This window comes from Mastigoproctus giganteus, chromosome 9 (assembly GCF_048544385.1).
Source record: "Mastigoproctus giganteus isolate SK-2022 chromosome 9, ASM4854438v1, whole genome shotgun sequence".
Lineage (NCBI taxonomy): Eukaryota > Metazoa > Arthropoda > Arachnida > Uropygi > Thelyphonidae > Mastigoproctus > Mastigoproctus giganteus.
This window is the reverse complement of record NC_143583.1, coordinates 212,771,434-212,787,809: the sequence shown is the minus strand read 5'-3', so window position 1 is coordinate 212,787,809 and position 16,376 is coordinate 212,771,434. Positions and strand designations below refer to the sequence as shown.

The 16,376-nt window shown below is 35.4% G+C and overlaps 1 protein-coding gene across 2 annotated transcripts in view; it reads left to right on the top strand.

Moving 5' to 3' along the window:
* Window positions 1-8,603, top strand: part of LOC150081104 (solute carrier family 66 member 3) — a 49,950-nt gene extending 41,347 nt beyond the window's left edge. Inside the window, exons 6-7 of one of the 2 annotated variants that reach the window (XM_090381241.1) lie at window positions 419-559; window positions 8,408-8,530. In XM_090381241.1, the coding sequence (XP_090237367.1) occupies window positions 419-555 (137 nt within the window). In that variant the 3' untranslated portion in view covers window positions 556-559; window positions 8,408-8,530. Of the gene's footprint in view, window positions 1-418; window positions 560-8,407 lie in introns of both variants that reach the window. The other variant, XM_090381242.1, reaches the window with a different exon arrangement.
* The last annotated feature ends 7,773 nt before the right edge of the window (window positions 8,604-16,376 follow it).

Below are 16,376 nucleotides of genomic sequence, written 5' to 3'. Positions count from 1 at the left end.
TTGATTCCCTCCTCCCAACCTCTGTGAATAGGAGAGACATTTGCACACCTCCAATCTATAGAAACCTTCCCTGATCCAAGATGCTCTCATAATTAGCGAAGGTTTTGGTTACCTCATTTGCTGCTACTTTTAATAATTCTGTATCCCATCAGGCTGAGGTGACTTATTTACTTTTACCATCAGCAGTTTCTCTTCCTATATTTTCCTTTCAATTTTTCTTGTTGTCAAATTAAGGAGGCTTCACTGCATATTTATTAGCTCAGATTTTGATTAAACATACTCTAATATAATTGCTAGAATTTTTATTGTAATGTTAGGTTTAGTTATTATAAAATTAGTTTAGCAAATTTTATATGGTTGCAAGTACCTTATCCTTAAATTATATGGTGTTATAATGAAATTCATTTTATTCTATTAGTTCGGGTTTTCACATATTTCATTGACGTGTGGGATCCTGCATTGTTTGTCAATTTATTGATCTCTTTAGTTCTGAATTCTGCCATTGTGTTTGCAACATTGTACTACAGACAAACATCAGTAACAAAATATGTATAATGTGGTAAGTATGATCATTTTTTATTCTTATATATAGTGTAACCTCCATGTAATGTGGCTGTTAGGCAACTGTAATACCTATGTTACTAGCGAAGAATGTTATAGCTGAAAATTTCGCCATTTTTCTCCACTCTTTTTTAACTTATTTATTGCAAGTAAATAAGTGAAAAAAAAAAACTAATCTTGCTAATATTTTATGAGTATATAGACTAAAAGACAAAGTGTTAAAGGTTATATCATTCCCTTTGCATTCTATTAATACGCAATGCTGTTGTGATCTTAAATTTCATGCATCCCTTCTGAAATAGTCATGTAATTTAGTTGCCAGAACTGATGACAGCATTTTTTCAGTATGTAGTTCTTAATAGAGTCAGATGCAATAAATGAAGATGTTCATTATCACTCTGACATTCTACCCATGCCATCACCTCATTAATGTTTTCAAGCACTTTGTTAATTTCTGGTGCTTTTCCCTTACACAAGTCATCCACATTATATTCTGAGTCGCACCCTATATCACTGGCCTTCTGTTCATCAACTGTCTTCCCACTATTCACAAAGGCTGCAATTTCTTGCTCTCTCAGGTAATGTCCACCTCAATCCAAGCAGCCAGGTTATATAATTCCCTTTACATTCTATTAATACACAATGCTGTTGTGATCATTTTAAGCATCGCTTCTGAAATAGTCATGTAATTTAGTTTGCCAGAACTGATGACAAGATCTGTGAAAGTGCCAAAACTTGATTTCTAGCCATACATTCATTTGCTCTAAGACTGTCACCAAGTATGTTACAAGCAGCTTTTGCTTCTTGTTCTGAAAATGCTGCTAAATCATGGTTAGTAGTGATCTCGTATTTCCCAATACATTTCAAGCAGTTTTCAGTTGCTGTTAAGCTTACTTCCTCTCATGCTGATGCAATATTGTATTCAACAACTTTCAGTATTAATGTTTTCATAAATTCTGGAACTTGAATTTCTGAGTTTATAACACCAGCAAATTGTTCACCACGACTGTAGGCTTTAAAGGCTTGAATTATTGCAGTTGTGTTCCTTGACAGAAACTTGACTCTGATTGTGTTATCTTTTGATTTCAGGACATCAGCCAAAGGATGAGGTGGGAAGTGATCCAACAGTAACAGAGCCTTTTGTTCAAGTTTTTTTGGGAATGAAGCACTTTCAAACCATGAAGAAAAAATATCACTTGTTGGCCAAGCATTGTGAGCTATTTTTATAAATCACATGTAGAGATTTCATGTTGATGAGCTTAAAATACCTGGGACTTTGACTTTTACCCATGCATAATGGCTTTAGCTTGTAATTTCCAGTCTTGTTTGCACACAAATTCTCTTTGTTAATTTTCATGCCTGCTGTGTTGGGTGCCTTTTTAATATCCATTGGCTTGTCAGGGAAAAGTTAATAGTACAGTACTGTTTCGTCACAATTGTAAAACTGTTCATCTGTGAAATTACCATCTTGAATCATGTTATGCAGAAATTCAGGAAATTCTTCTGCTGCTGTAGTGTCACCAAATGCAGATTCACCTACAAGACTAACCCAGGATTACCCATAATGAGCACCTATCTCCAAAGCCATCCTTCAGAAGCTTTAAATGTGTCATCTCCACCAAGTAGCTTACAAAATTGAAGTGCCTGTGCTTTCAAAATTACCCCATTTATTGGTACTCCTTCACTATGCTTCTGTAGAAACTACTTGTATATAATCATTGGTACACATCACTGTTTTTTCATGTCTAGTTTTCTTTGTAGGTATACTCCATCTTCTATGGAGTGTATGAATGAAATTTTTCTTCCTCTCTGGTCCAATCATTCCTTGTAGAATTCCGCACTCTTGAAATATACTGTGTTTTGTTTTGCCACTTTTTAACTCTTTTGATAATCTTTAACTTTTCTTCAACTATATAATTTTTTTTCTCTGGGCAACTGTTACTTCAGTCCTACTCATTTACTAATTTTGTCATGTGTTTATTTCTGATTCCTAGAATTTACCATGTTTTGAGAAAACTGAATCAAAGCCAAACTGTCCAGCCTATTACAGTGCTGAAATAAAGTTACATGATTTCTCCATAAACCACTTATCGGTTCTCGTATATATTTGTTTAGTTATCCTAAGTATAACTTTTAGTCAAACAAAGGATGCTGTGTGCTGTTATTAGAAAAATTTACTTTGTAACTAATGTAAAGCACTTGATGAATGGTAGCCGTATTGTCCTCCAGAGGTAGCTGTTGTAATTAGCATTCCACTGATATACTCTTTTATTGCATTTCTAGCTGAGGAGAGAAAGTGGGTATCTATAGTAATTAGTTTCTGACAAGTCCTGTTATTTATAAAAATTAATCTGCAGCTGAATGCTGAATACATTGAAGCAAATATAGAGTTTTGTTTTTAGCCAATTTTCTCACTTAGAAATATGGTAGTGGGATGTGCAGTAGATATGTTTTAAATTATATACAGGATTAAACAGTATTAAAATTATATACAGTATTAATTTCCTCCATTCCAGTGGGGGAAATTAATACTGTATATAATTTTAATACTATTTTTTAATACTTTTTCATAAATAGATTTGAGGGACATGATCATGCCTGTAGTATTGAAGAGGTGAATTATATCGAGGTTGCATTATATTTTAAAATGAAAAAAATTACTATTTTAATAATTTTTGGTATTTTTCCATCTGCATTTTTACTGTTTAAGTTTTTCAGTTATTTGAAAATAGTTTGCTTGAGAGAGTGCGAGCGAGGGAAAAACCTCTATTATTAGAAAAGTCCAACTTTTGAATAGGTGCATATTAACTGTTTTAAAATTTACAAGTAATAGTTCAAAGTTTTCGTGTACATCAGAAAACTTGAACATATGCCCCTTTTAGTTTTCATATCAAATCAGTGAACCTGTCAGAACTTGACTTCTTGCATTTCAGGTGAAATTGAAGAGTTTGCTTCAATTATTGTTGTCTGTAATGTTTGCAGATACCTTATCCTTAATGTAACTCAACAAGAAAAGCTGAGTGAAAAATGACAATTTTGCTGATATTCCTCCATTTGTGGAAGCGCACAAATTTTCTGAAATGTAAAAAGATTGTGCAGTTAGGTATTGAAGTTCTTTGAGCAGTGCAGACAGGCTGCTAGGACAGCTCATGGGATTATGTCAATGATATGCAGGAATTTTGCTAGCAGTGATAACAAGGTGATTATCCCATGGTACAAGGCAGTGGTTAGGCTGCATCTTGAGTGCTGTATAGAAGTCTGAAAGCTTCATTTTAGAAAGGATATGGATCTGCTAGAACAAGCACAGAAAACTGCAAGAGGATTGGCAGGGGGGGGGGGGACAAGAATGGCTAAGTTCTATAAATTGCAGTATCTGGAGACTAAGCACATGCAAGGTGATCTCATTGTGATGTTTAAGGTTTTGTATGGATTGAGCAAACTCAGTGATGATGGCATTCTTCTCTTGCTCAGACTATACATGGGAGGGGTATAAATTCAAATTGTGGAAAGATGGTTTCAGGATAGATGTGTGGAAGTTTGTCTTCAGCCAGCAAGTGATTGTTTGTCAGAACAAACTTCCATCTTTTTTGTGGAAATGGGTAGTTTGAATAAATTCAAGGAAGAGCTAGAGCTATTGGAGGGGATGGATAGGTGAATTTTTTTTTTGCTGATGCTTATAAGCTTGTTTTCTTTCATCATTTTCCACTAGTGGTCCGAATACATAAAACCCCAATGTGTTGCCCTGAAGACTGTCTTCTGCACTGCTTAGAGAACTTCATATCTGATTGCACAGTTACTTCCATATCTTTTTCATTCCCCGCTACCCTGAGTGTAGTGCCACATAATTGGTATATTAATCTGGGATTACTGCTACCCTTATGAAGTATCATGTATTTTTCAATGTTGAACTTTAATTGCCACTTCTCATCCAGTCTGTCTAATTTATATCTTGTTGCAGGTTAATGTACCCTGGTTGTCATTAACCATCCTGCAGACTCATTTCATATGCAAGTTTTATATTGAGAACATTAGGCCTGATATGCCTTCATCAGTGTCATTGATAAATATTAGAAACAGCAGGCTCAGCACTGAACCCTGAAGATAATTTAAACAGTTTTAAACACTCCTTTTTGAATATTTTAAAAAAGGAAATATTCAACAAAAGCTGTTGCAGCTTGCTTGAAGCAACAGCAGATTAAGACAGTATCATTAGATATTCGAACAAAATTAATGTGAAGGATGTTGTTTGTGTTGGATAGCTGAATGATGGTTCTAACATCATCTGAAACTTTAAAGTTTCAGATGACGTTAGAGCCATCATTCAGTCGTGGAGAAAGCCTTCCAGGTGGCAGAAGACAGTGAGTGTGGAAACAATCCTAAATGCCACGAGGTGAAAATTATGATGAAAATGTCTTAAAAGAATGGTTTGACCAAGATGAACAGTACAAAACCAAAGACAATTCCAAAATAAAGTTGACAGTGAGCAGGGTGACATCAAAGAAGACAGATTGCTTTGTACGTAAAGACAAGCTGTCATTAAGGTACTGTATTTCCCCATGTATAAGGCACACCCTTTTTCAAAAAATTTGGGGTCTAAAAACTGGGTGCGTCTTATACAGTGGTTGTAGATTTTTTTTTACTTGCATTTCCCGCTTTTTCATGCTTGCTGTCTTTGCGCTCATTGTTTCACACTTGTTACTGGTATATTAGGTTAAGTTTTGCCACGTTCTGCCCAGAAATGGCTCAGAAAAGATTTTCGTACAGTGCTGAATTCAAGTTAAAAGTGATCCAGTTTGCAAAAGTGAATGGAAATCGTGCTGCTGAATGTAAGTTTGGTTCTCCTCCAACTGAGAAAACAATCAGAGACTGGCTACGGGAAGGAAAAACCCTACTGAAAATGCCACGGCAGAAGGCCATGAGAGGCAAGTCAGCAAAATGGCCTGATTTAGAGAGGGAATTGAGAAACAAAGAGCAATTGGAATTCCTGTGTCCACAAAGATGGTTCAGCATGAGGCAAGAAGAATTGCTGATGAAAAAGAAGTTACTGATTTCAAAGGAGGACACAATTGGTGCTTCAGGAAACAGAATGGACTAAGCATGCGTGCACGCACCAGACTTGTCCAAAAGATGCCTGAAAGCCTATGAGCAGAAGATCCTTGAATTTCATCATTTTGTCATTCAATGTCGGAAGACACATCAGTTTGAGTTGGGACAGATGCTAATATGGATGAAGTCCTGCTTCAATTTGATGTCCAAAGTAACAGAACTGTTGATAAGAAGGTGGTGAAAACTAACTGAAGACAAGTGGACATGAAAAGAGCCATTATACAGTTTTTCTAGCTTGTTGTGCCGACGGAACCAAGCTGCCTCCTATGCTGATTTTCAAATGCAAAACAATACCAAAAGAAGACATTGCTTGAGGAGTGATTGTCCACGTTCATGACAAGGGTTGGATGGATCGGGATGGGATGAAGATCTGGTGTGAGAAAGTTTTTGGAGCAGGAGACCAGGTGGGCTCTTATGCAAACCTGCCCTATTGGTGCTTGATCAGTTCTGGGCACACATAACAAAAAACACGAAGAAGATTGCTGCAGAGCAAAAAACAAAACTTGCTGTCATACCTGGAGGCTTGACATCCCAGCTCCAACCACTTGATGTTAGCATTAACAAACCCTTCAAAGCTGCCATGAGAGATGAATGGAACCAATGGATGAAGTCTTCTGGGGACAATTTGACACTAACAGGAAGAGTGAGGAAACCAACTATAGGACAAGTTTGTACCTGGGTGAAAAGATCCTGGGATAATATCAAGATTGATATCGTTGTCAAGTCATTTAAGAAGTGTGGCATTTCAAATGCAATAGATGGAACTGAGGACGAGTCAATATATGAAGACAGTGATTCGTCATCAGACACAGATGAGGACAAGCTAATGGATGGGAGTTTTGACAGTGATGAGGAGTTGTATGAATTTTATGATGAATAAAACTTGAGTTCAATAACTTTATGTAATACATTTTTTTCAAATTTCGGGCCCCAAAATTAAGGTGCGTCTTATACATGGGGAAATACGGTAATATTAAGCTGTATAGAACAGCAGCAAAAAGTAAACTGATTTTCTGGTTCTGAAAATGTAGCATGACTTTGCATCAAAAGTGGTCACAATTTCAAAAACAAAGCCTAAAATATATATGGTATAATTAGGGTTAAAATTTTTTGAAATAATAAAAGTAATTTCTGTTATCTATTTATATTAATAAACTCATGTCATTAATTGTCTTTTTTTCTTTATTTTTTTGAGGATGTATTCCTCAAAAACTAAAACTATTGAAAAACAGTTTGAGGCATCCTTGTTCCTATTCGTTACAAACTATCAGGATTCTGCTGCAATACCATTCTTTATCTACTCTCACTATGCAAAAACAGCCAAAAATAAACAATGCAGTATTTTGATTGGTTCTAATGGCTTTGGAGAAAGCCATTACAACCAATCAAAATAGTGCATTGTTTTGTAACTCCTGCAGTTTTTCAAGAAATGTCATAATTTTTTTCATTAATTATGACTATTTCATTAGTGATAAAATAGTCTGATTAGCATTAGCTTGCTGCAAGTGGCTGTCTATATTGTTTACCTCTTCATGTGGCAATATATCATTGTTTATTTTGTTTGATTCTTCTGTTCATGCTCCCAAGGAGTGAGAGAGCTTATGTGAAACTTAGAAAATCTGCTTTTATTTGTTTGTTGATGTAGCAGCACATTCTTCTCAAGGCATTCCATTGAGTTAGATTAATTGTATTAAAAAATAACTATTGCAGCTATGAACTTAATTTTATATTTTCAATGAGAACAGTATCCTTGACAGGTTTTTCGAAAAAAATGAATGATGAATCTTTATATGCTGCCATGTCATAATCATTTTGGGAGTTGTTTTGAGAGTTGCATATTTAAAAATTTCATTAAAAATAACTTTAGGTATGGATGTGATGTCATATTCTCAGAGATTATACTATTCTTTACTAACAGGAAAAAAATTCAGTGAAATATTTGTTTTAATTCCTAAGCTGTTTGCTTTTAAAGTTGAGGCTGAAAAATCTGTCCTTTGAAATTCTTTCTTCAAAAAGAAAAAGAAAAAAAAACTGGTAGAAATATGAAAATAATATTTTGTATCCATATAGTTTTGGTAATCGGTGAGAAAGAATGAAAAGTAATAAGAAATGGATGTGCTATTAATTCAAAATTGGAACAAGATGCTATCCAAACTCCTAGGGTGTGATGAAAACCTATGCATCATTAACTGACATTCTGAGGGTTAATGGTGCAGATTAAAAGTCAAATCTATGATGAAAGAATATTAAAATTCATATACTAACATTACTTCCAGGGAAGATGTATGTATATTTTTATGTGCAGCCTTTGAAGTTAGTTACACCCTGTCTCGAAAATTGGTTATACCCTGTCAGGCCTCCGCATGCTGGGTCCAGACAGAAATGTTAGAGTACTTTTAAGAATGCAAAAACTGTATTATTCAGTTATTCATCCTTGGTCATTGAACATGGATTGACTTAAGATGGTGACTTGCACAAATGCAGACACAACTAGATTTTGCATTTGTCTAAAATTTAATAGACTCCATGTCAATAAGTGTCTGTGAGCATGCTGGATAAGGGCATACTAACAATTGCCGAGTGTAAAAGTACTTCTGCATTAATCTTTTGAAGTATGTCAAAACAGAACATTATTTCATAATGATTTTTATATTGATTAGGTGTTGTTTTTGTGTTTTTCTTTGTTATAATGTAACTAGTGCATAAATAAATGTGTAAATAATTTCCTGTTTTATTTTAGGACGCCTCTGTTTGATAAATGCAGGCTTTCTTTCTTATGCAGTGCTGGATAAGTGGTCTGCAGTACATGTAAATAGTAAAAGCTGTATAACTTTACTCCTTCAGTAATTGTTTGTCCAGAGAGCTTCTATATATCCTTAGGCCCTCTAAATCCTTGTTCGTAGAATACTATATTCCTCAATCACCTACTCACACACACAAAAAAAAAAAATCAATTCTTTTTTTTTTTTTTTTTTTTTTTTTTTTGTAACAATTAACAGAATATTTTTAAAAATTATGTATTTATGCTTTTATTTACTTATCAAGCCACTCTGCCTTTTGAAGAGAACATCATGTGAATATAAAACTGATGCCAAGATGAATAACCAGAAAAAGATTGCTTATTTAAAGAAACTGTTTTAGCCAATTTCAAAATAAATTGCAGTGGTAGTTTGACAAATCTTAACTTGTAATTTGAAAACCAAAATTCCCTATGTTCAGTTTTATTTTGAGAAAAAAGCTAGTTAGGTATATCTCAGTCTCATAAGATTATCATGTTTTTAACTGTTTTCAGCATAGTGTATTTTATGTTATTTACATGTTCATTTATTCAGTTTCATTATAACCATAATCACTTAAATAATTAAATCCTCACATTATTTAAATGTCTTTCAGTTCATAGTAAATAAACATTTTTTTTATTCCAATAAATTGTGTAAACAAGGATCAGTTTTTATTGAAATGAAGAAAATCATACATGAGATAGCAAAAACTGAGCATCGTTGTATGTCTTGGTTTTTGTGGGGGGGGGGTGGCTTTGAGATTTGATTCAGGTTTGAAACTTAAAGCTTGAAATTATATAATTTCTATAAGACTGATTCATATTGGTCAAATCTGGCCCATTTGCAGGATCCAGGCCATGCTCAAATTTTGCTATTTAAAATTACAGTACATCTATGTACTGTAATTTTAAAGAGATTAGAAAGAAAAACTTCATTTGGGTTTTGTCATCAGATATTTCTCTATGAAAGCCAATACTGCCTTTTCAAATAGTTGCAAATTTGTAAGTTATTATTTATGAGGAATGTTTAGATCATAAAAGTTTTTAATAAACTTTAGGCTGTAAAGTTACTATACTTGAGAGAGAGAGAGAGAGAGAGAGAGAGAGAGAGAGAGAGAGAGAGAGTGTGTGTGTTACTTGTAAACTTCATGTCTCTATTACTTTTTTAATTGAACTTATTTGCAGTTTCATGGGCTTGCTTTAAAATGACTGCCCTATATTATAATTAATATTTTATATTAGCTATGCTTATTTATTTTAGATATTCCTATCTATTACTTATTTTTGTACAATTATACTTTCCATAGATATTTATGTCTTTATTTAAATATTTACTTTTCGGTTTCATCTTTTTTCATTTAGAATAATATCACTGAAATTTCTTTTGATACAAAGGCTGTCTCTCCTGCCCTCCCTCCCCTCCTACTTCTGAGAGAGAGAGAGAGAGAGAGAGAGAGAGAGAGAGAGAGAGAGAGAGAGAGAGAGAGAGAGAGATTTTAAATGCAAATCCATGAAATTGCAAATAACTTCAGTTAAAAAGTATTAAAGCCATGAAGTTAAAGTTTACAAGTAACATTCTTTATTCTGTGTATAGTGTTGACATTCTGTAAAACTACAAATATGCATACATAGTGCAAACAACAAATGAATATGACATTCATCTTAAGGGGGGGGGGGGTCATGGAAAAATTACCTTCACACAGTCATTTAAAACTACTAAATGATTTTTGTAGGCAATTTCTTTCTATATCTGCAATATTGGAAGCTTATGAAAATGTTGACTGTTGTGTTAATTTGTTGCTTGCACTGTGCATGCTCATTTGTAGTTTTACAGAATGGCAACACTATACAGAGTAAAGAATAAGTGCCTGTCATGCTCTTTGTATGCCACTAGACTGTGCTAAACAAAGCTATTACCGGTGCTGGTTACTGCAAAACTGGATGAAAATCCTTTGGTAGTATACACTTGACTTTCTTCTTTGAAGACATCTGGTTCAGTATGTAAACTTTCAGAATGCTCATCTGTGGTGTTTGGAAAATCTCCAAATTTTGTTGCAACCTCTTGTACACCCTACGAAGATTTCATTGTGCTACAGACTGTCTGCAAGAGTAGATCATGGTGTCTTATCAACGATATACAGGAATTTTTCTAGCAGGGATAAGGTGGTGATTATCCCTTCGTATAAGGCAATGGTCAGGCCACACCTTGAGTACAGGTCTGGAGGCCTCATTTTAAGAAGGATGTAGAGTTGCTGGAATGAGTACAGAGAAGGGCAACAAGGTTAGTGAATGGAACAAAGGGTTGCTCTTACGAAGAAATGCTTAAGTTTGGCAAATTACAGTGTCTAGAGACTGGGCATCTGTGAGGTGATCTGATTGAGGTGTATAAAGCCTTGAATGGTTTGAGCATGCATCAATGCTGATGGGATTCTTCCTCTTGCTCAGAATAATCACCTGAGAGGACAAATTCAAATTGAGGAAAGACAGTTGTAGGATAGATGTTCGGAAGTTTGCCTTTAGCCAGTGGGCAGTTGATTGCCTGAACAAACTTTCATCTGTAATTGTAGAAGTTGATAGCTTAAATAAATTCAAGGCAGAACTAGACAAACATTTGGAGTGAGTAGATGGGTGAAATGAGGTGGTTTTTTTTTTTTTTTTGGCTGATGCTATATAAGCTTGCTTTCTTATATAATGTGCCTTTACTAATGCTAATCTCATCAATACACTATAGTCCACAAATTCCTGGACACCTTATTGAGGAGAACATGAAAGCCTGGTTTCAGCAACAAGGCACATTTCACATGCATCTATGGCCAAGCATTATCATGCTTGCCAGATTCCACATGTCTGAGAATCATTTGATTGAAAACAAATATCCTTTAATATCTACAACAACATAGGATGCTGACTGATACACTGCTTCATATATATCTGGTTAATCAGATCTAGCCTGGATTGTGGAGCTCTGAGCTATGATTCCGCTAGAAATAATTTGACTAGATAGTATCTGCATAATGCCTAAGGATTGTTTTAGGAGCAGATTAATCAAATTTTTCCATCCATTAAAGTTATTTTGAGTGTGCTCATGATTTCAGAACATCCCCACCTTATAGTCTGTACATAGAGGTACAAAAATCCCCATTCCATCTTTGGAGGAAAATGTTGCTACTGAATTATGCAGAAAAAATATGGAGACTTCCCTTTATCCCATCTATTTGTACTTATTTGAGTCCCAGTGGACACATCTTACAGCAATAAAAACAACCAACTGGAATAAGATTACAAGATGTAATACAGTGTTGGAATGTACATATGGATAATATTCTTTCAGGAAATAAATATGACCTTCGTGGTCTGAGTAAGGTGCCAGTCTGTAATAATGTCTTTTGATAATAAGATAAGAAAAAATGATGCAGCAGATCTCACACTCGGGAAACCATGCTGCATGTGTAGCTGTAAATTTACATTTCTACCAAATACATACTGATAGCTAAAAAGAAGGATAAGAGTAGGTATTGCAGCATTCTCATCTCATCTTTTCTCGTTCCCATAACCTTTGCAATAGAATCAGTGTTTGTCTTAATTGTAATTAGTTCTGCAGAACTGATTGCAATTAAGATAGTGTTAGACAATGTTTTTCTGGGCATCCTGTCTTTGATGTCTTCATGGCCCAGTGTCGAGCAATCACTGATCCATTCTGACTTCCTTATTGCAATAACAGCATTATAGAACTTTGTCCAAGCCAGTCACCCTATCCTGAAGCAAATTAGGTAACAGCTAGTTGCACTTACATGATGTTAACCGGTCACATCCTGCTGGGCTTGTACACCCAAGGAAATTAAATGCAAATCAAGCCATTAAACATTGAACCATCATATATTCACTTAACATTATAACCAGACACAGCTCTCTTTTCATATATTACATGCACTCAATCTAAACGTAGTAAAAATTAACCCTGTGTAACCTTAGAAATCGGTAAGTCATTCAAAATTCATCACTTTTGATGTAATCTTAATTTTCAATCAATTAGGAACATGACTATGAAAAATCTTTTTTTTTTTTTTAACCTGTAGTAAACCATCAATTTTACAGACTTTGATTTAATAGACTTTAGATTTAATGGATGGAAAAAATTTGACTGGCACCAGAGTGTATTTTGAGTGTTCACAAAGTATAGAAAATAGGAATTCGTGAGTCATGGCAGCCGAAAGTAAACATCCCAGTTTGTTTATGGATTTGCTTGGTATCATGTCGTTCAGTGCTTGTATACTTGTTTCTTTATTATAATTTTGCTTACAGTGTATCATCATGATCCTAAGATCCTTAAGTTTAGGATGCATCCTAAACTAAAAGTCCTCAAATCATTTCTCCACCAGAACCTATGTCAACAGAGCCTAAAAGTTTTCAGCCACCCAAAATTACTAGATCAGGAAATCTCAACATAAAGTAAATAGCTTTAAATAACCAATAATCCTCCAGCATTAACAGACAGCAAAATCAACAAAACTCTAAACAATAGTTCCAGACTTCCACAGAAGCAGGAAGACAAACCTATGACCAAACCCATTATTCCATACATCTGAAGAATTAGTAGCAGCAGCATCATAGCGAAAGCAGCAAAAATCCACACATTCTATGCAGGAACCATCTAGAAACCATCATCTAACTTTTGGAGGATCTGTATACCTTATTCAATGCTTATGCAACTCAACCTACGTTGGAGAAACAAAGGGGTCTCGGCAAAAGGATATGATAACATAAAAAAAGACTAACAACATGGCAGAATCAAAGTCTGAAACAGCTGCACACGCCCTTTCCTGTAGAGGCACGTTGGATTTCTCCAATGCCATAGTTCTAACAATATATTCATCGTACTCCAGAAGCGCCTTCAAAGAAGCCTACTTCATAAAATGTTTCAGAAGCTCTGCAATCAACAATTAGGTGATGCTTATTGCAACTTATTCCATATAGATATTCTGAAGAAGTTCTCAGCAAAAAGATCCCAAACCTCTCAATATGGAAAAATAAATCCAGGGAATCCCAGTCAAAATTAAAATTAACTTAATTTAATTTTTAAAGACATAACTTAAATTTAATATGCAATTAATCAAAAAATAATTAAGGTAATCATAATTTGGCAACAATGGCACTTTTATAGGGAGATTGTAATTTAATTTAATATAACACAATTATTAAATACCTCATATGTCAATCTAGTAATCTGTAGCAGATTAAAAAGTTTAGAAATATCCATAAATGTACTCAAGGCAGTTGCTCCTCCCCTTGACCTTTGAACCATCATAATCCACTGCCATAATATATCCCTGTACCCAAAATCCCCAGATTTTCCATGCCTTAACCCCCCCCCATTGGCTACACTAAGTAGACTCCAATCTATATAAAGTCAGTCTGCTCATTCCAACTAATTCAGAGAGTAACTCTAGGGATTTTCATAAACTATCTTTATTAATTGAGTTAATTATAAGAAAAGTAATTATACATGTAAAGGAATATAGTATAATTAGAATTCATTTGATTGTAAATAATCAAATCGAAAACTTATGGCACGACTCCTCAATGTTCTATTCCCCATATACTGAAGATGAACTGATTTCCTGAAATAGTCAGTGTAAGCATTGAGGTGGTTCAATTCCTTTAAATTGTATCATTTCAATAATAAATTACTTGATCTACTGTGTGATATAATGGTGTAGTGTCTATCAATTCTTCATTAACAAAGAATCCTGTCTTTCAACCTGTTGAACATTCAATATTGCATAATCTGGGCACATTCAGAGCATTGGGGTTGCTCTGGGCAGTAAGCCCTTGGCTGATGCAATTTTTGTGATACTATGGTTACAACACTGCATGGCAAAGTGTGAGTGTCAAATTCCTTAGGTAAGGACTATAATAGGCTTTGCCATAGTTGCCAGTCCATATAAACCTGTGATGATCAACTTTACCGTAGCCAAGGGTTAAGACATAAAATTTAACAGAGGAGCACAATGACTGCGTACATTTTTTTTTTCTATCCTAACTAGTTATCTCAGAAGTGGAAATGAATGAATTTTTTGTTAAGAAATTAATATTAATTGTTAGACCTGAGATTAAATACAGGGTGATTCTAAATTATTGTCAGGGTTTCCATGGCCTATAATTTTCAAACTGGAAACAAAATAAAACTGCATAAGCAGTTTTATTTTATTTTTTTTTTTTGACAACAATCAAAAAAAAAGAACTGGAAGATGACAATCTTCCAGTTGTCTCTCTGGCAATGCTGTACTTGCCGCATTGATGTCTGGGAGATATTGAGGGCATTATTTCAAACTGCTGACTGTTCAAGAGAAGGCAATGTGCATACTTGGTTTTTCAAAACATAAGTCCGTTATCACAACGCAACGTCTTTACAGAACTCAGTATAAAAAAATCCATTAAGATAATGCTGTCCGATGTTGGTTAAAGCAATTTGAAGAGACTGGTGGTGTTCTGCACTGAAAAGGAGCGGGAAGACCGAGCACTTCCCTGGAAGATGATAGAATCCACAAAGCATTTTCTCAAAGCCCACAAAAATCAACTAGAGCTTTACAGTTAGGTATACAGGAATTTTTCTAGCATGGATGAGGTGATTATCCCCTTGTATAAGACAATGGTCAGGCCACACCTTGAGTACTGTATACAGGTCTGGAGGTGTTATTTTAAGAAGGATGTAGAGCTGAATCCCATCAGCATGCTCAATGCTGATGGCATTCTTCCTCTTGCTCAGAATAACTGCTGAGAGAGCATAAAAACTCTTGCTGAGAGGGCGTACATTCAAATTGGGGAAGACGTAGAATAGATGTGTGGAAGTTGATAGCCTAAATAAAATTTAAGGCTGAGCTGGACAGGTATTTGGAATGAACGGAGGGATGAAATGGGAGTGGTTTTTTTGGCTGATGCTGCATAAGCTGCTTTCTTGCATCATATGCCAATGCTATATCACAAACGACTTAGTGGTGTTCATAACTATCTTCACTTCCATGCCTACAAACTGCAGATCGCACAGGCTTTAAAGCCGAACGATAAACCCCACAGTTTCCAATTTGCCCAAGACATTTTGTCAAATGTCAAAGCTGATGATAATTACCTTTGGAGATTTAGTGATGAAGCAACATTTTGCATATTGGGAAGGGTAAATCATAACTACAGAATATGGGGATCAGAAAGCCCTCACGCCATTCTAGAATTTGAAAGAGGTAGTCCAAAGGTCAATGTTGGGTGTGCTTTGTCATGTTCGAAAGTTTTGGTGTCCCTTTTTCTTTGCGGTAAAAACAGTGACTATCTGGACATGCTACAGCTGTATCTGTTACCCCAGTTGGAAAATCACCGGCCAAATGTGTTCCAGCAAGATGGTGCACCACGAAATCGCAAATGCACATCCAAACTGACGACTAAATAACCTCGGATGGGATTCTAACCAATGAATGGCTACAAAATAAACGACTTTGGTAAACCTCGGATGGGACAATGTCCCAGAAATGACATTCCACCGACTGAAGAAACTGCAGAGCCTCTCTGCACACTAGCCTTATTGGCGATCTGAGCTGGCGCCTTTGCCTGGTGCACTTTTCTTCCATTTCCCTGGGCGGGGAGGAGGTGACGGCCCCTCTGTCTCCTTGCCACCCAAACTTTCCCTTCTGGTGGGGCATGCCCCACCAAATCTTGGAGTCACCCTCCCTATCGACTCCATTCTTCTGTCTGTCGCCCCAGCCTTCAGTCTACCTCCCACTCTACCTGCACGCAAGCCAAAGCCCCACACATCGAAACTTAATTACAGCCAAATTAGATTCACCCACAATTTTAGGCCTCACAATTCTAGCACAACCACCACGCGATAACCTCTCAATTTTTTTTTTTTTTTACTTATTTTTATTTTTTTATATATATATTT